The following is a 19,332-nucleotide window of genomic DNA, read 5'->3' on the forward strand; positions in this document are numbered from 1 at the left end:
TAAACATTTATGAATATAATAGTTTTTGTTTTTTCCTCTTTCAGCTTTGATGATGTCAAGAACTATCTTCAGCAACATCTGACAGAAGTTGAGCAAAGCAACATCATTGAGGAGACTGATAAAACCGAGCTTTATTCCTTGTACATAAACTGTTTAGAGGTGTGTATATCACTGCCCTGACCAACTCGCATTCACCTGCCATGTTTTATGGCTTAGTTTTTGAAGTTTATGACATTAAATATTTTTGATGATATAAATAACTGCATATCTACTGTGAAAATATTGAATGCTGATTAAGGCTAGTTTATAATTTTCTGCTGAAGCATACCATCTTAACTTACTCTTACTTTAAGTAAATAAAATTACATGTTACTTTCTCAAGAATTAGTGTTAAAATACCCTTATGTGCTGTATGTTTAAAAAAATTTGAATGAACAGTATGTTGCTCCTGTGTCTGCAGGACTCAATGTATGATCGAACACAGTGGCATTCTGTGGCGGAGCAGCAGGCCTGTTTACAGGAGGAAACTCATTTTCTACTGGAGTTCCTTCACTCTGATGCTGTGTCTACACACACTGCATCTATAGAGCACCTGCAGCGCATGGCCAGAGTTCGACTGTGCCTGGATATGGCTGCTGGCCTGCTAATGAATAGATTGACAAGTGCTGGTAATTTTAAAAAGCCTTTAGTGCTTGTGCTTATGCTTTAGTGCGTGACATGATATCATGAAACCTGACAGAACATGTCCAAGTTACATTTCACCCCAAAAAAATTTTTTAAATGTGCACACAGAAAACAAACCTTATTTTAGGAACTTACTTTTTTTTTTTTTTGTTATTTTCTGTATTTCTCCCCAGTTTTGAAACATTATTGCAACAGTTCATGAAATATGAATTATGACCTTAGAATGGTTTCATGAGATTCACCCAAAAACAACAAATAAAGAGTTGAAAAAAATGTCTGTATTATTTAAAATTAATAATTTTTCTGTTGATATTGATGTTGTTTTCCTCATTTTAGGTGTACACGATGATCCTTCAGCTTTTATCCCAGCGTTTTTGGACAGTGTGGTTGATCTATGCTGCCAGAGCAGGAATGACTGGTACAGGATTTACCTCATCCGAAAGATCTGCAGTCTTCATGGGGTTGAATATGTCCAGAAACTTCTGCCACAGGAAGGGTTCAAGTGGCTGTTTCCTCAGGAGATTCTTGAGTCGGTGGGTTTTAGTTGAATTAACTTATCCTGACATGAGTGTAAGGGAAACAGGTCAATTTAGCTCAAAGGGAATCATTTAAGATTTTAAAGGGAACTCCACCAATAATATGTAAGGGAATTAGGACAGAATCACTGTTTTACGGCTGATCACTGAGACGGCCAGCGAGTCATTGAACATGACATATGAATTCTGCAATGGATATTTATATCCAAAATATAGTGAAAACATTATTAATTAGCACGGTAACAAGGTTGGCAGTTTAAGACATTAACTTGTGAGCACAAAACAAAAGATAGAAAGAGAGAAAGTGAGGAAATAATTAGTTTAAGAGAATGAAAATGTGAAATCCCAAGTTTACAGCAATATGTGCAATTGCATAGATCTGAACAACCATCAATCACTTAATTAACCCTCACATTGAGTTCCTCAATGAGGTTAAAATATATAGTAAATGCACCAGTTCAGCTAGGATCTGGAGGTACTTGCTTTCTTGTGTGCGGGGTTTCCTTCCTTGTCTGGTTGCCGAAAGGGGTTTCCCGAGGTTGCTGATTGGCTGGAGGTTCAGTCTTGGGAAGCCAGTGATTGGGCGTTTGCTGGCGACGCGGAGCTGTGGTCTGCAGTTGAAGTTTATACGGCACTCTTTCGGAGATGCGGCGTTAGGCAAACTTAACTCAAAACGCGAAGCTCTCAACGGAAAATAAAATAAACTAAAGAAATAGCAATAGAAGTAAAGTTTGACGAGACTAGGTGGCGTTTCTCCTCATGGTTTTGGAGGAGATGGCGTGTAAGCCAGAGCACGCTCAAAAGCTAAAGAAGCATGGCTAGAAGTGAAAAGCTAAAAGCCGCATGGCTAAAAGCTAGACAAAAAAAAAAGCTAAAAGCAAGACACAAAAAGCAAAGTTTGATGGTGTGCTGAGTATTTAAACCGAATTGTCAATAAGTGTTCTTTTGTTTTAATGTTGAAAGCTGTTCTGTGAAAGAGTTGGTCAGGCTTGCTTTAGACTGGCTAGGGTCTGATTTATGACATCCTGTTGTCTTGGGCCTCTGTGGAATTTGGACTCCTCGTGCCTCAACCATGTTTTGACCAAATCTTAGATTGTCTGATTCGGTCTGATATCCTACATGAGTGACATGAGTTATTTTTTAATTTGTAAGTTTATTTCTTTCAGAATCAAGATGACAGTCAAATTGACCAGTATCTAGCATGTGGAATGGACTACAAAACTATTCGAGATGCAGTAGCCAAAGGCATACTAGATTGCAACATGAACGGAATACAGAAAGCTATTAAGGTATTTGTTTGCTTCTTTACACGCACACACACACACACACACACATATATATATATATACGCATATACTTGTTTCCATTTTTGTGGGGACATTCCATAGACGTAATGGTTTTTATACTGTACAAACTATTTTCTATCTCCTTACCCTAACCTTACCCCTAAACCTGCCTATAGACCATACCAGAGTGCATCTGTGTGGCATTTGTGTGGCAGTGACCAGGGTCAGTCAAAAATTCAAGAGGGGTAAAAAAATCTCCTGCACAAGTAAATTAAATCTATTACAGCTGTTACTATTAAAGAGCCATGTAAGATGCAGATTCTGTTGTTCAACACCTTTGCAATGTAATGATGGCTGATTGTTGATGTTGATCATTTTAATGGTAACTGTCAATAGTATTCTGATTGAAGAAATTGGTTAAGTTCAAGTAACTTTAAGTTTGACATAAAATGCAACAGATACATTTAATAAGGTAATTATAAACATTGTTATATTTTGCCACTTAATGGAAAAGTTCATTTCTGACCCTGCTTGTGACCATTAACCGATTCAGTTCAGTCACTTGTGAAGCTCCAGTTGGGATAGGATGCCTCATTAGATAGAAACAAGGGAGTTCACTAGCTTGTAGATATCATATCCACTACACGAACACTGTAATTAAATTTAATAAAATATGCAATCAAATACTTGCCATTTCTCTTCCTCAATTTTGTTAAACTGCTACAAAACATCCTTGTCTGAAGGATTGCAACTGCACACCCATGAAGAAAGCTGTTTATCTGCTACTGGCTTTGTTCAGAGAAGTCACCTCCCTGTACAGAAGTGGAAACCCCAACATGCACCCTAAAGCTGAGGTAAAAACACAATATGCTACACAACAATTATATATAATAAGCCATATTTTCTTTATTCTATTTTTTTAATAAATGTATATTACTCCTGTATGTCTGATATTCATGTTGTTTTCTGTAGCAATGTGCTGGCCTTGAAGATTTTATCAGAAGCTCAGATGTCTTCATCAATAATGAAATGAGAGCATTTGCTCAAGCGCTGGTGAAAAATAATCTGCGTGCTCTGCATGTACAACCACAGACGTCAGGCAGAGAATTTATGCTGTTAGAGGTCACAGTTCACATGGCTGCAGTCCTGCTGTGTGGAAATCTGCTTTTACTTCAGCCACTGCAGCGGCTGGCACTGTCCCCAAACAACATGATGGTATGAACCCTTCACGCTTCACATGGTGACTAGAATGTGTTTGAGTGTGATATTTTTATCATGTTCTCCTCACAGGCTTCTTTCATCCCAACTATGCCTGATGACATGTTGGCAATTGCCCAGCAGGCCATGGGACAACTTCAGTGGTATTGTGAGTGGATTCTGTGTATTGGTGCTGCTATAGAATTTGCCAGTCATGCAAAATTCAAGACCTATAAAAATTCAGTGCACCTGGAAACCCAGTGGTTAATATCTGACCTGAAATGCCATGTTAAATCATGTTACCCTGTCCTAGGTCATGTTAATGCAGTGATTAATAAATAGAACTTAATTATCAGAACGTTGTTATGTATAGGATAATATATTTGACATTTTTGCCTGGGTCTTGTTATATTGAGTAAATAACAGTAAGAACAATAATAAATGTATGCCCATCTATTTTTTTACTTCTTTTCCTAATCTCTGGTGTCTCTTTGTGTTTGAAAGTCTGCCCTAATGGTCATCCATGCACTGTTGGTGAGGTATGGTCATGTGACTTAAGTCCTATGATTTGTCTTAACACTGCATTACTGATACATTAATGTGTAGAATTAGATTAGATTCTTCTTAAAATTAAAAAAAAATGTTTTCTTCATGTATGTTTCCAGTGTGGTCGACCCATGGAGGTTGGTCGGTGTCCGGACTGTAATGCACCAATAGGTGGCACCAACCACAATCCTGTTCAAGGCTTCCAAGCCATGCAGATACAGTGAGTTACTCCTGCAGTGAATGCTTGTTCTTCCTCTTTTATTCCTTGAAAGTTAAAGTGCATTAATATATGAAGACATTAACTAAGAAATTAATAATTGTTGTAGAAGTATTATTTAATGTAAAATATTGTATAAGTAATGTTAACATAAAACTTTATGGTAAAGTTTTTCTGAACTATAAAAAATTTGCATTTTAATAAAAATTTAGGTTTATTTTACATTATTGACTTGCACACTATACTTTCCTTCTTGTCATTCCTTACATAAGTGACTGCTGTTGATCCAGGTTTGACTAAGACTTTTCTTGATTTTAAATTTAGCAGTTTATTATCCATAATAATGATTTGTATAGATGCGGTTTGTTTGTTTTTTATGCTCAATAAGCCTTGTTGAATTGTTGCTGTAGATTTGCTTTAGAGGTAATTGTTTTAATCAATTTGAGGCAATTGTTCCTCTTTGCAGAGGGGACCGTACTCAGTCGGGACACATTCTGGGTGATGCACAGCGGCGTGACCAACCTGACATGCAGGACACTAAGAATATGTCACCTGCCCCCTTCGCTCTTCTCAGACTGCTCACACACGTGTCCATGCTGCTGGGAGGTCAAAACAATCCACAGGTCTTACATTCTTTCTGCCTGCTGTGGTTTTCATTTTGTTATATACAGTGGGTACGCAAAGTATTCAGACCCCCTTACATTTTTCACTCTTTGTTATATTGCAGCCATTTGCTAAAATCATTTAAGTTATTTTTTTTTCCTCATTAATGTACACACAGCACCCCATATTGACAGAAAAACACAGAATTGTTGACATTTTTGCAGATTTATTAAAAAAGAAAAACTGAAATATCACATGGTCCTAAGTATTCAGACCCTTTGCTCAGTATTTAGTAGAAGCACCCTTTTGATCGAATACAGCCATGAGTCTTATATATATATATATATAATAAATGTGTGGCCTAATGGTTAGAGAGTTGGACTTAGGCCTGTCACAATAATCAATATATTGACTTATCACACAATATACTGTATGTACATGACCTCAATTTTTGGTGACGCAATGTATTGCCCATTAAATTTACATCAAAATTAATGTCACCATGTTTTTTGCATTCTACTTGCACCAGTGTCTTTTGCTGCTTCTCGTACATAACGTGGTGTAGTTGGTGCTAGTTCAAATTTAAAAAATGCTTCTACAAAAAAGTTTCATCTGCAGATATGGCCTTGTTTAGGGATCTGTGCCTTTGTGCATATGGACATCTGACTGCTAAGTAGGGATTTTGTTTTTCAGCAGTACAGTGCACCCTTAATTTACAGAGAAAAGAAGGTCCGGGAAAAATGTTGTGGCAGGAGAAGAAAACGACAGACACAGTGGGTGTGGCGTCAGCCCTCGGAGAGGCTTTTATTTAACAGAAAATAAACATAAAATGTCCAAAACGGGGAATAAAGTGTCCAAAGGGGAAGAAGTGTTCAAAATAAACAGGGGATCTGGTGTCCTTGTTGTGCCGGGGAATTGTGAAGAAAGGGCAGTGTTCAGGAAGGAGGGGTCCAGGTAGGGGGCGGAGTCCAGCGGGCTCATAAGCTCCCCTCTCTGATCCGAGGCTGGAGGGGCGGCGGCTTAGTCACAGCGGCTCATCGTCCCTAGCCCACGCCCCACGGCGCTTGGGGGGGGGAAATAACGGCCTGGCATCCAGGCCCGTCGACCGCATCATGGGTGCGGTTCCATTCTGGACAGCAGGTCCGACAGCTTGCGTTTCTGGCGGCGTGGGAATCCCTCTACGCTCCCCTCCTGGACCCACGAGGACACCAGCGTGCATGCACGGGGAAAGAGATCGATCTCTCGAGGAGAGGCGCACTCGGCTTATAACAGTGGCGGTGACGAGGCTCCATTTACTTCAGGTGTGCCTCATCACGCACCGCCAGACCTGGCTGTTTCTGCGCCCCTCTCTCACACACCGTCTCCTGTCGGGAGCCTGGTGAAGGGCGGCGATTAAGGGATGGGGTGATGATGATAATTAGGGGGAGGCAGCCAATCCGTCACATTCTGTAGATGGAAAAATCTCCATACAAGTTATTTGTGATTTTTTATTTCTTTTTTTCTACTTGTTACTTTGCACTTTTTGTTAGAAAATGTTTATTTACTTATTTATTACATTTTTTTTAAGGTATCTAATATTTTGATACTTCATTTCCATGATCTAAATATTCTTAAGAATTAAAAGTTTTGTTGTCATTTGAAAGTATGTTGGCCTTCTTGCATTATAATGCTTTTATATTATGATTATATATTCAGTGGCATAAAATGGTCTTAAAATGACAATAATATTGTTTATCGCAATTATTTCTGGGTCAATATATCGCACAACAAAAAGTCGTTATCGTGACAGGCCTAGTCGGACTTGTAACTTGTAAGTCATGGGTTTGAGCCTCTGTACCGGCAGGGATTGAAGGTGGAGGGAGTGAATGACCAGCACTCTCTTCCACTCTCAATACCACAACTGAGGTGAGACCCTTGTGCGATTTATTTATTTTAATAAACTACTTCAAAATGTTGTGAAAAGTCAAAGTTTTAGGTTGACTCATATAGCAGAGAATAGACTGGGCACGCGACTGCTACTTAAATGACTTGCTTGACACTAAAAAAGTTATTAAAGGGGTCATAAGATGTTGCTAAAAAGAACATTATTTTGTGTATTTGGTGTAATGAAATGTGTTTAAGGTTCAACAACAAGGTTCAAACACATTATTTTCCACATACTGTACATTGTTTCTCCTCTATGCCCCGCCTTTCTGAAACGCGCCGATTTTTACAAAGCTCATCGGTCTGAAAAAGCGAGGTGTGCTCTGATTGGCCAGCTGTCCAGTGCATTGTGATTGGCCGAATTCCTCAAGCGTGTGACGAAAATGTTATGTCCCTTACCATATTGTGATGCCTGCGGCAACCACATGTGATGACCCCGGGCTGGACTCCGCTTCGTCCACGGTGAAAGCCGATCCGACGATCGACAGCGTGAAGTTGGAAGTATTTCCTCAGCGACCAGCACGGATCAGCTCCAGGCATGACGAAGCAGATATCGTCCTCTTTTGGAAGGCCAAACAAAGTAGTTTCGCTTTCACAACGAAGCACACAGCACCTTCACGACATGGCAGTGGCGGCAACAATACTACAGCGAGAATAAAAGTTACGCCTTCTTTCTTTGCGTGAACATTTGGGCGGCGTTATGCAAATCTTCCCAGATAGTGACGTAGGTAGGTTTTAGGTGTGGCTGACTGGTAACTTTTATAAAGAATATCTCTTTGGATTTGAGACTTTAGTCTTTGCAACTTTACAGATCTTCTATATGCACCAAGAGCTTGTAACACTCCAAAGAGGTGTGTGTGTGTGTATATATATATACACACAGTTCATTGTATTTATTTTTAAATATATATCATATGCTGATTGTGGTTTTGAGTGTTGATACAATTGTATCGGACAACTCATTCCAGACACACATGCGTTTGAAGAACTGAGGAATTGTATTAAAAACCGAACCCAGCTCTGGTGTAAATCCAGGCAAACTTAAACATAAAAACTTACAGAGAGCACCTTTTACTATAGTCATCCCATATTCTTGAATGTTTCTCTTAAGAGTGTCAGGCAGATCATCAAGCCTGCTGTGCTGGATCCTGGTCCATTCCTGATGGCCCATCTTTTGAAAGACATGGAGCAGCTGAGCAGAGCTCTAGACAAAGGGCTGGATGATACAGTCGGTACAATCCATTTGACCATCCACAGTCTACTGGATCCCCATCAGTCCAGCCAGTGTAAGAGTCCCACACCTCACTTTATATTTGTCACTTCCCATATTGATCTCGTGCCTCAGAAATTCAAGAAATATAAAATGTTGTTATTCTAAACAGGGCCTGTTCCTTATGACCCAAACCTTTTCACTAAAGATGCAAGAAATGGATGGGAAAATGCCATGAATACTGACGTTATCACACATCAGCTGAAGGTGAGCAACATGTCATCTTTTAGTACACTGAACCAAGAAAGAATTATGCAACTTAAAGTTTTTTGCATCTTAGTTTTAGATGTGTAAATCATGATTGCTTTTCCATTTATTTCCCTCCTTTTTCATTGCCTCTGAAATCAACCAATTCATTAACCGTTAAAAATATTTTTCATTGAGTAGTTGTTTGATAACACTGGACCTAACATAAAAGCGAAAGCTGAATGGTTGATTAATTGTTGCATTAATGACCTCAGAGTAGAGTACCGTATTGGCCCGAATATAAGACGACCCTGATTATGAGACGACCCCCCTTTTCCCAGATGTACCTTTTGGAAAAAGGCTTTTTAAAAACCAAATCTTGTTTTTTCTCAGTAAAACACATTTTGTCTTCAATTATTTTCATATTGCATATTTTTCCTATTTAAATTTTTGTTTTGAAAGTATGGTAAAAACTGGTAAAATGTACCAACGATCACATTTAAAAAATATACACTTTTTGATATACCATTAAAAAAAAATCACGACTCATGCAGCTGTAAGGTTTTCTTTTTCTTTTGTTTTACTCGCGATCTTTACAACACGCATTACATTACGTATTTCATGGCACACTTGTTTTATGCGTATTTGGCGCCACCTATTGTTGTGGGTGTATTATATTCAGGGTCTAGACTTTGACATGTCAATAAGACGACCGCGTTTTTTCAGATGTATTTCCAAGAAAAAAACATTGTCTTATATTTGGGTCAATACGGTATTACTCGCGATCTTTACAACACGCATTACATTACGTATTTCATGGCACACTTGTTTTATGCGTATTTGGCGCCACCTATTGTTGTGGGTGTATTATATTCAGGGTCTAGACTTTGACATGTCAATAAGACGACCGCGTTTTTTCAGATGTATTTCCAAGAAAAAAACATTGTCTTATATTCGGGTCAATACGGTACTTCTCAGAACCCTTAGCTGATTATTACTTTCCATTCTTTGATCTTTCTCTCAGGTTTTGGAGCTTCAGCTAAAGGAAGTGAATGCCTTCATCAGGAAAGATGAGCGAGTGTCTTCTAATCCAGTGATGAAGTTGACATTTGGGGAACCAGGGCTGTTCCTGCGCTCTCTGCCCCAGAACTCCCTCATCCATAATTCATCCATCTGGAGCTGCAGGAGGAAGGTCTCAATGTTGAGTCTGACCCACATTGTGGAGCAAAACAGTGGCCGGGACACCTTGCCAGTGCTCTGGAAGTTCCTTCAGAGGGTAAGATATGTATTAACCACAGTATCTCATTAGTTGAACTACCAGCTCAACCAGTTCGAGACTGCAGTTCATGATGCCTGCTTTCTAGGCAGATTGTTTATGTTGTGTAGACAGTCCTTTGACCATTAGCATAGTCTGGTCGACTTTGATGTTAGTCTTACTGTCATATGAAGGACCAGCCATAGTTTTTGTTTTAACATACTGATTAGTGGTGGGTTTATCTGCAGTAATAAAACAGAGTGGAAAACATCTGTGTTAAAATAATGTCATGTAGAGAAAACAGAAACTGTAAAGCTGTATATTTCAGGAAGCAGAGCTACGGATGGTACGGTTCCTTCCGGACATCTTGGTTCTCCAGAGGGATTTGGTAAAGATGTTCCATAACATGACAGAGCTTAACCACAACACCATTGGCGAGTTCCTACAAAATCAGAAAGCAGGTACTTACCATATATTAGTGATGATTTACCATGGAAAGTGTTGAGTCAGTATGGAGATATTCATGATTGATCATTTCATTGTTTATAATTTCATACGCTTGTAATTTCATACGCTTGTTGATGGTTGATTTACCCATTTCAGCACAAATGTAGTCCCAAATCAGCAGTCATGCAAGCATATGCCATTTGGTTATTAATAAAGTTTACTTTCATTGCAAACATACTGATTGTGCCATGTTTTCATTCAACAGCTTCACTCACTGCTTGGTATGAAAAGCGCATAAACATTTTTATATCAACTTGGAACCAAATCAGGGTATCTCTGGCTACCACAGGTAAACCAACTCCTACCTACAATTGCAAGCATAAGTTTGTAAACTCTAACTGGATTTCTGCATTGATTACTCATAAAATGTGGTCTGATCTTCATCAAGTCACAGTTATAGACAAACACAGTCTGACTTAACTAATAACACAAAACATTGTACTTTTCAAAATGTTATTGAAGACACTGACTGGTCATTGACAGAGCAGGCTGGATAAAGCACTATAAGTGAACCTCTGTGTTACGACTAATTTGTAGGATATCAGACCGAATCAGACAATCTAAGTTTTGGTCAAAACATGTTGAAACATTAGGAGCACAAGAAAATTAAAAGCTAATTGAAGTCAGTTAAGGAAATGAGATTGGAAGTGTGGGTGCTCTGCCCAGTCACACAAAGCCTGGTTACCATCAAAAAAAAAAAGGTGACTTGACGTGACTTGACAAATCCTTTTTTTTTTTTTTTTTAAAGAAAGATTCTTAAAATATTTAAAAACACATTGCAGAGATGCACAAAGCTGGACAAGGCTTTAGCATTGCTAAAGACCTATTATTCATAAATAAGTAGGTAAGATACCCTGTCTACAAATATATAAAATTAAATTGCTACTTTCTCCACCATACACTTTTAGTGATTAAATAATGTATTCAATATAAGTGTTAAATGTGCGTTATTAGTTTAGTCAGATTGTGTTTGTCTATAATTGACCTCAGACCTCATTTTATGAGTGCAATCTGAAATCCAAATATTCACAAACATTCACAGACTTATTCTTTACACTGTCTTGATCACTTTCTTTCCACTTTAGACCACTGTGCAGTCATTTCTTAGACAAATGTCTGTTATTTTTTCCATTGATGAGCGATGCATGAAATGGTCTGTTTGTGTCAGGAGAGATAAAGCTGCCGGACGATTACACCCGGGAGGAACTGGGTCTGGACGCAGACCTGCAGGTTCTGCTGCCGCAAAGAAGCGGCCTGGGCCTGTGCTCCACTGCCCTCGTCAGCTACCTCATCACCCTACACAACGACCTTATCTACACTGTTGAAAGATACACTGGAGAGGAGTCTGGGTAAGAGATTCAGCAAATTTTGTCACGTGTATTTTTGGTGTTTGATATAGTAGTCACTGCTGAAGTTATTGAGTTCAGAAAACCTATAACCTTAAGTATTAATCATCATGGTGTAACTCATCCTGTACCGTTTGTGGCTATGAGAGATATTTCATACCATGAGTCATCAGATGTTTACTGTTTTACTCTTATTGACCGTTCAGCAAATTTACATGTTCTTAAAGACAGTGTCATTAATAGACCAAATTATTTTGCTGTTACAATGAAACACAAGTACTAAATAGACCAATAATTTAAAAACAATTTTTAAAAAAAATCCAATTTCATTGAAACATTTCAAATCATGTGGCTTGTGAATAACAGAGGTGTACTATTACTTTGATGAATGATCGGACTTACAGTTTTCACTTTGCAGATGATAAAACACCTGTTGATGCTGGATGAGTGAAAAAACGCATACAGAAGGAGGGTTCTGAGCCATAACTAAATTATATTAACATTATATTAACCTAGGGACCACATAGCAACACACTGAAAAAAAAAACACAACACTCAGAACCCGGAGTCACCATGAGCTAGCGGTTAAATTTGCAACTTTAAACCCACCATACCCAATTTCCCAGTTAGGCACCCATCTATCCATACCATTCTCTGTCCTGTTTCCTTCTAGTTACACGGTAAGCCCAGCTGACCTGACAGAGCTGCACGTGATCCGTTATGAGTATGAGCGGGATCTTCTGCCTCTGGTGCTGTCCAACTGCCAATATAGGATGGAGCGTGGGCAGGAAACCCTGGAGGACTACGACCTACCCAAGATTCAGCAGCAGATCCTCACCCGTTTTCTACAGGGCAAACCACACATCACCCTTAATGTATGTCACAGCACCACAAGAGCTGAAAAATGCCTGTTCAGATTTGTTTTTTAGGAGTTCTTCAGGCTTGACAATCAGTGGAGTAAATAAATGAGTAAAATTATAATTATTTGTTTTGTTTTGTGTTTTTGTTTCTTCGTGTTTCAGGGTATTCCGACACTGGTGAACAGACAAGACAGAAATTATGAGATCATATTTAAAGATGTTAAGGGCAAAGTTCAACAAGTAAGTTATATTATTTTTTTAAATTATAAATGTTTTTTAGCGTAATACATTTAAATCTGTATCTTATACATTGTATCAGTTATGTTATTGTTAGACGTTGGTCCATTGTTCAAAATGCTCTTAATGAATATTAATATTGTTTAAATGCAACTTTTAAAATTGTACATTTAATTAAATCCATGGTTACAATGCAGAGATATATTTTGACCATTTTAATACAAGCCACAAGCAATGTCACAAGCTGTCATGTGATTGTGTATCAAAAGGAGTTGTTGCAGCCTCTGACACAGTACGACCTTGTGAAGGAGCTGCAGTCCTACAGTGACGTGTGTGAGGCCCTGTCCACAGTTGAACTGGCCATGGGTTTCCTCGCCATGACGGGGGGAGAGCCACACATGCAGCTGGCCACTTATTTGAAGGAGGTGCTGCAGATGACTGACCACATGGCCCCACATGTCTTCAAGGTTGGTCATGAACACACACTTTCTTTATTAAATGTATTATTTTGGAGCAGTGGTGAAACCAATGGAGCAGTTAAACCAATCTAAATATACAGGGATTCGTTAAGACCCGTGAGGATAGCATCATATAGCAATATGATGCTATCCTCACTGGTCTTAAGGAATCCCTCTATAGTGTAAGGAATTTAACTCATTGAATTTTACAATGAAATTAATTATTCAAAAGACCTGATTTCAAATTTGATAGTTTACACTTTATCAACTACTCGTCCAGCGAGACGTTAACGTCCATGTATATTAACGATTCTGTTCATATTACTTCGTGGCCAACGACACACAAACAAAATGGTAATCTTATTAATTTTGAGCAAGGTAACAAGGATCTAGGCAGAGTTTTAACTTGACACCAGACAATACTTCTTTATAAATGAAACAAGAATTTATTGGCTATTCTAGATTACATTAAACTAAGCTAAAATACACACATACACACACATACAGTTCTGAAGAATGAAAGTTAGTGGAGTTTGCATGAAGTTCTCAAAGTTCTAACTCGTTTTCCACGAGTTCTTTTAAATTCAACCTGAGAGAATCACAAAGCAGAGATTTGTCTTACGTTTACTACTTTAAGATCAATTCACCAGTTCAGCAAGAGATGAAAAGATTTTGCCTGGTACTTGCGTTACAAGCTTCCTGGTTGGCTGCTTGAGGGAATCCCAGCTTTTGATTGGTTGCTGGTCGGGCGTCTGGATAACGTGGTTTCTGGAGATTCCCCTCGGAGATTGGTTGGTTTCTTGATGACGCAGAGGCTTGAACAGTTCTTCTGAAAAGGTCTGAGTTTGCAAGACTTTAGGCTTTTGAAGATATCTGGCAATCACGAAGTTTCAACTGAAGTGTTTGAGTTTTGGAGTCTCGCTTGTGATGTTACGGCATGGGAGCGCTTTGTCACGCGGTCACCAAGGTGAAAAGCCACAGTTCTAGAGAGAGAAAATAACAGCTTTTCACTCATTTCAATGTTCTGGAAATAAAACAAGCTTTCGTTCAAGCTCATATCGGGTAGTTTGCATACACATTAATAATCTTATCTACTAAAAGGAAAAGTCATAAGGCAAAGATTAAAATATCATAGGTTACATCAAACTGAAAGCATATTATTTGGGAGTATATTGCTCCGATACTTTAAATGATTTTAAATGATTGTCTTTTACGATCGTCATGCAAGGTTCTGTTTGTTTTGTTGTAAGAAAAGAACATGGGTCCGTTGGGTTTCAGAAAGGGGCAGGAAGCAGATGTTCAATGGGTCATGTTATGGTCACGTATAGATCCCGTGTTTGCAGGCCTGAGGGCATCAGTTAATTTACTCATCCTTTTCCTGCTGGATATACTAGTTCTATTCATTGGCGATCACAAGACATTACGAGGTATCTATAGGTTATAGTCCTGATACAAAAGATCTCTGTGTTATCTCCTGATTGGATCAGTTTTTCATCACTCCAGTAGATGACGACAAGACTGGCAGGAAGTCAGCCCAGATTATTGGAGTCATGTGATGGGGTGATTAGTTTAGACCTCATGATGGTTGGTTCCATGGCATATCAGTGTCTGTTATAGATAGGAATCCCTACAATAGTTAGATTGGTTTAATGTCATGATCAGACGATTTTCTCTTAGGGGGGTTAACACACATTCTTGTGTTAAAAAATGTTAAAATAAAAAACAGTAGAGGCCTTGAGATATTTAAAAGTTGAAATACCTTGATGTTACTTTAAAAGCAGTGTTTGTGACATGAGATGCTAAAAAAAGACCTACATACTATTCATAATCAAATTAAAAAGTAGCACACTGAAATTAAGAACAGTCATTCCATAGGGTGACACTTTATGGACCCCTGTCACATTTAACTAGCTTCTCTGAAGCGGAAGTCATAGATTTCTATCATTTCTGTTTTTTCAATAGAAAACGTCCATGATAACTTTTCAATCCCTAATCTGTTTTCTGGCAATGTGTGATACCTGTAAGTTATAATTCTGTGTGCAGGCATTAAGTAGGTGCAGCCTGAAACACTGTGTGGTGTTGTGGCAGCTGCTCAGCTCTCTGAAATCAGAGACAATGCTACGTCTGAAGAGGGTGAGACACTCAACATAGTATTCTGTTTTGTGCTTTCAATTAGTTTTTATGTGATAATGACTGTTCATCTTCTCTTCAGGACCCGTTTGTGGGCATCAGCAAAGAGTACAAACATCCTTTGCTGGAAGAACACAAGATACTGCTCACTAGTTTTTTCACAAAGTCCAGCGCTGATGCCTTCCTGTTGGAGATGCATGAGTTTCTGCTTTTGGTCCTGAAGAACCCAAAAGCCATGGACACCTTTAGGCCTGACTGGGGGTGAGACCTGAGGAATATTACCAGTGCTGCAATGCTAGTGTAGTCTGATTCACAAGCAGACTACTTGAATGAACACCTTTCATTGATTTCTTTTCACTCACATTACTGTTTTGAATCAGTCTGACAAATCCTTTACTGAATAAATTCACTGAATTAATCAGAATCAACATTTGACTCAATTACTGAACTGCAAGTTATAGCAATAGCTGTTTTGTTTTGGTTTGTTTTTGTTTTTTGTACTGAAGTCTTGTAAAACTAAGTAATTGCTGACTGGTTTTGTGGAACTGATCCTCCACTAAGCCCCTCTCAGTGAGAAGCAATCACACCAAATTACCCTCAAGAAATGAAAGTAATATCTGAATTAACCATGTATTTATGTCAAGTGATTATATATAGTTGACACAATGGTTTTCAGTATGCTAGGAAAGGCTATCCAAAGCATGAAACTGAGTAAACTGTGTGATACAGAGGCTTAAGAACACTCAACTAGAAAGATAAAGTTTCACTGTTTACACTGGGGGTGGAAAACAGTATAGTATTTATTTATGAATCTGTTTTATTGAAGTGTCCATGGCATGTATCCATAAAAATGTCTGTCTCATTAATATATATAGTTTTTGACCAAAATGTAAAAACAAAATGTCTGAATATAATTTTTTTTTTTTATCACCCACAAATTTGAATGCAGTTTACAAAAAATTCCATAAGACTGTGGTGGCACTAAAAATACTATAATCAAGTTAATCAAATATTTCATGAACATACGATTGGCAGGGAAATATGGGGAAGTTTGTGAATGGGTTTTGTATTCTAAAGGAATCTGCAGAGCAGAATCTGTGGGAGCCTTAATAATATTGTGGTGATGTGCACTCTAAAGCTCTTGTTGAACATAACTCACTAAATTCTGTCTGTCTTCCAGTCTTAAAGACACTGTTGTGTCCTACATGGAGCGTAAAGATCTGGGCATTCCTCTTGAGGTGGATGAGTTCTTCCCTGAAGAGATCCTGCTCTCACAATACACCGACACATGGAAGTTCTCTGTTCTTCTCAGACAAGAAAGAAACCAAAGATAGATTCTGGATGAAGTACTTCTGTTGTCTTACCCAGTCACTCTCATATCAGGGAAAACTTTGATTTGATTTACAAATGACATCAGTACAGACATTTAAAAATAGTGCCTTTTGTGCACCTGAGGAACAGTATGCAGCACAGTATGCTGCTGCATATTTGCTTCTTTATATACAGCACTTTATACTGTAATATTGCTTGAATGGTTTTGGGACCGTAATATTGTACAATCTGTCAAAGTAATCTCTCGGATAGTTAGCAAGTACAATACAACTTATTATAAAGTATAAAAAGTTCAAAACAATAAAATACTTTTCTGTAATTTTTTTGTTTTGTTTTTGAAGTTGCTAACAGTTGTTTAACTATTCCTTCTTTATTTGTTTACTTGTTACTTTAAGATACATGCACTCATTTGAACTGTTGTGAACTGTTGATTGTTGAAATATGCACTCCACATCATGAGCCCAGACCTGGGGCCCGTTCTCCGTACCTCGCTTAATACATCTGAAATGATTTGAAAGATACCAGATCTTCTAATCGTGATAACTGATCTCTGGCTAATTTGGTTCTTCAAACGAATTCGTGGATTTTATTAAAATATCTGGATTAAGTTGTCTACTGCGCGTTCTCGTGTCCCCCGTAAAGGGATGTATCAATACTCGAAACCACGATCAGCAATGCAGCGATTGGCTGGTGGCAAGACAGCAACGTAATGACATCATATAATCAAAAAAAGCGAAATTTCTGGACCTTAAATGTGCATATGTTATTTTATTCTTTTATTTTTAATGTGATTCCCAATTTTTATGTTCACGATTTCTAGTATTTGAACACAGGCTTTACATTTTTATTTCAATGATGCAATTAGCAATTAATGTAATTTTATCTTTGAAGCAGATTTGCTATGTGACAGCATTAATTAAAGTTTCTTAAGGGTCAAGATCAAGTTATCTGCATCTCCTGCACTCCCTCAAGCCACTCCCATAATAGCTGTCAGCACTCAAATTAATGCACGACTCCGATTAACTAGCTCTAATACAATTCTAAAGTAATTATTTTATCACAAATAAATCTTTCAATGACTAAAACGGTCTCTATAGTATTATAGATCACACAACATTATAATATTATTTTCAAATAATTTTTTTAATTCCTAGGTCTATAAATTTAAATGATTGTCACCGGATTAGTAGGGTACTCTTGTAATAAAGTAGCAGTGGCTGGGATAGATTTTAAATATCAATTCCACTTAAAAATATGCAATCTAATCCCGTTTACATGAAATAAGCCTGCTCCTGAGCAGGTTTAAGTTTACGGACCTGTTGCTATGACAGTAAATCCAGGATGAGCGTCGAAGGACCAAATAATCCAAGATCATGCCAAATCATCAACAGTCAAATCCAGCTAACTGAGTTAGTGACGTACGAAGAACAGGCCCCTGGATGCACTTGTGCATTTTTTTGTCCATGTTTTTGATAGGATGTTGTTTTTTGGTTAGTGTAGTTTAAAGGGTGTTCCATAGAAAATAAAAAATACTGCTTTACAGGGATTTCTAACCTCATTTTCCATTGCACTTTTTTTCTGTGCTTTTACTATCCTAAAATCAATGTTTTTGTGTATCAACGTATGTGCTGGGAAAAAAAAATTTTTTGTTCTGTGACTAACATGGATTTGAATAAAGAGTTATTAAATATTTTTACCTCCACTTCAAAGTCAAATCAAGCCACCTTTATTTATATAGCGCTTTTAAAATACAGATTGTGTTAAAGCAGCTTTACAGTATCAAAATAGGAAAATAGTGTCTCAATGCAAAAGGACAATAGTAAACACTAAATTTTCAGTTAAAGGCAGTTCATCATTGAATTCAGTGATGTCATCGTCCAGCTCAGTTCAGTTTAAATAGTATCTGTGCAATCAAGTCGCGATATTGCTGGAAATTAGGTGTCCCCAACTAAGCAAGCCAGAGGCAACAGCAGCAAGGAACCAAAACTCCATCGGTGACAGAATGGAGAAAAGTACCTTGGGAGAAACCAGGCTCAGTCGGGGGGCCAATTCTCCTCCGGCCAGACGAAGCAGCAGGTTGATCCATGCTGCAGCAAAGTTAGATTGTGCAAAAGGCTCATCTGGTTTGTGTGCTCTTGTCCCAATGGCCGTCTAGGAGACAAGGTCTTCACTGGGGATCTGTCTCTGGGGCTCATCTAGTTGTCCTGGTCTCAGCTGAAATTCAGGACTTTTCTATCCTAAGTTTCTATCTTTCTATCGTCTCTAGGTGGGTTGAGAAGGTCAGCCCCCAAAAATATATAATTTGACAGATTGCTCTCACAAATATGCCCTTAGGAGCTGTAGAACATCGACTGATGCTCACTTACAGTGGTCTAGGAGCTAAGTCTAAGAAGAAAGCTATTCTGGAGGGTTAAAAATAGAATTGATGAGAAGCTTATATTTGAGAAGGATATATTTTTGTCAAAAACATTGTTGTGGACAAAAAAATATATATGTATGTTCCCTTTCATACATTATCCCAATGCTACGTAAGGGCTGACACTATGGGAACACCCTCTGAGTGTGTCGACTGTCTGAAGCCAATGCACAGTACAGGTAGACCGTGTACTGCTGGAAAAGAGGGACAGCTGAAACACGTTAAATAACTTGCATGTACATCACAACTGACCCATGATTTTTGCTCCACACATGCATAGTAATGTATTCTTCAAGTGAGGAAAATTTAAAGGATGTACAATTCGCTACAGTTAAAAAAAAAA

General features: G+C 38.2%; 1 protein-coding gene across 1 annotated transcript in view; it reads left to right on the forward strand.

Annotated features, from left to right (window-relative positions):
- Positions 1–17,470, forward strand: part of LOC107555077 (E3 ubiquitin-protein ligase rnf213-alpha-like) — a 127,183-nt gene extending 109,713 nt beyond the window's left edge. The window contains exons 48-69 of the mRNA XM_016237774.1: positions 45–159; positions 461–668; positions 1,021–1,217; positions 2,387–2,509; positions 3,250–3,360; positions 3,479–3,721; positions 3,797–3,872; positions 4,208–4,242; positions 4,369–4,469; positions 4,933–5,089; positions 8,104–8,278; positions 8,375–8,469; positions 9,473–9,724; positions 10,032–10,164; positions 10,416–10,499; positions 11,379–11,559; positions 12,230–12,431; positions 12,579–12,656; positions 12,923–13,120; positions 15,155–15,244; positions 15,324–15,502; positions 16,422–17,470. Of these exons, the coding sequence (XP_016093260.1) occupies positions 45–159; positions 461–668; positions 1,021–1,217; positions 2,387–2,509; positions 3,250–3,360; positions 3,479–3,721; positions 3,797–3,872; positions 4,208–4,242; positions 4,369–4,469; positions 4,933–5,089; positions 8,104–8,278; positions 8,375–8,469; positions 9,473–9,724; positions 10,032–10,164; positions 10,416–10,499; positions 11,379–11,559; positions 12,230–12,431; positions 12,579–12,656; positions 12,923–13,120; positions 15,155–15,244; positions 15,324–15,502; positions 16,422–16,575 (3,187 nt within the window). The 3' untranslated portion in view covers positions 16,576–17,470. The remainder of the gene's footprint in view (positions 1–44; positions 160–460; positions 669–1,020; positions 1,218–2,386; positions 2,510–3,249; positions 3,361–3,478; positions 3,722–3,796; positions 3,873–4,207; positions 4,243–4,368; positions 4,470–4,932; positions 5,090–8,103; positions 8,279–8,374; positions 8,470–9,472; positions 9,725–10,031; positions 10,165–10,415; positions 10,500–11,378; positions 11,560–12,229; positions 12,432–12,578; positions 12,657–12,922; positions 13,121–15,154; positions 15,245–15,323; positions 15,503–16,421) is intronic.
- The last annotated feature ends 1,862 nt before the right edge of the window (positions 17,471–19,332 follow it).

The sequence above is a fragment of the Sinocyclocheilus grahami genome, unplaced genomic scaffold, assembly GCF_001515645.1.
Source record: "Sinocyclocheilus grahami isolate Dianchi unplaced genomic scaffold, SAMN03320097.WGS_v1.1 scaffold524.1, whole genome shotgun sequence".
In the NCBI taxonomy this organism is placed as follows: Eukaryota; Metazoa; Chordata; class Actinopteri; order Cypriniformes; family Cyprinidae; genus Sinocyclocheilus; species Sinocyclocheilus grahami.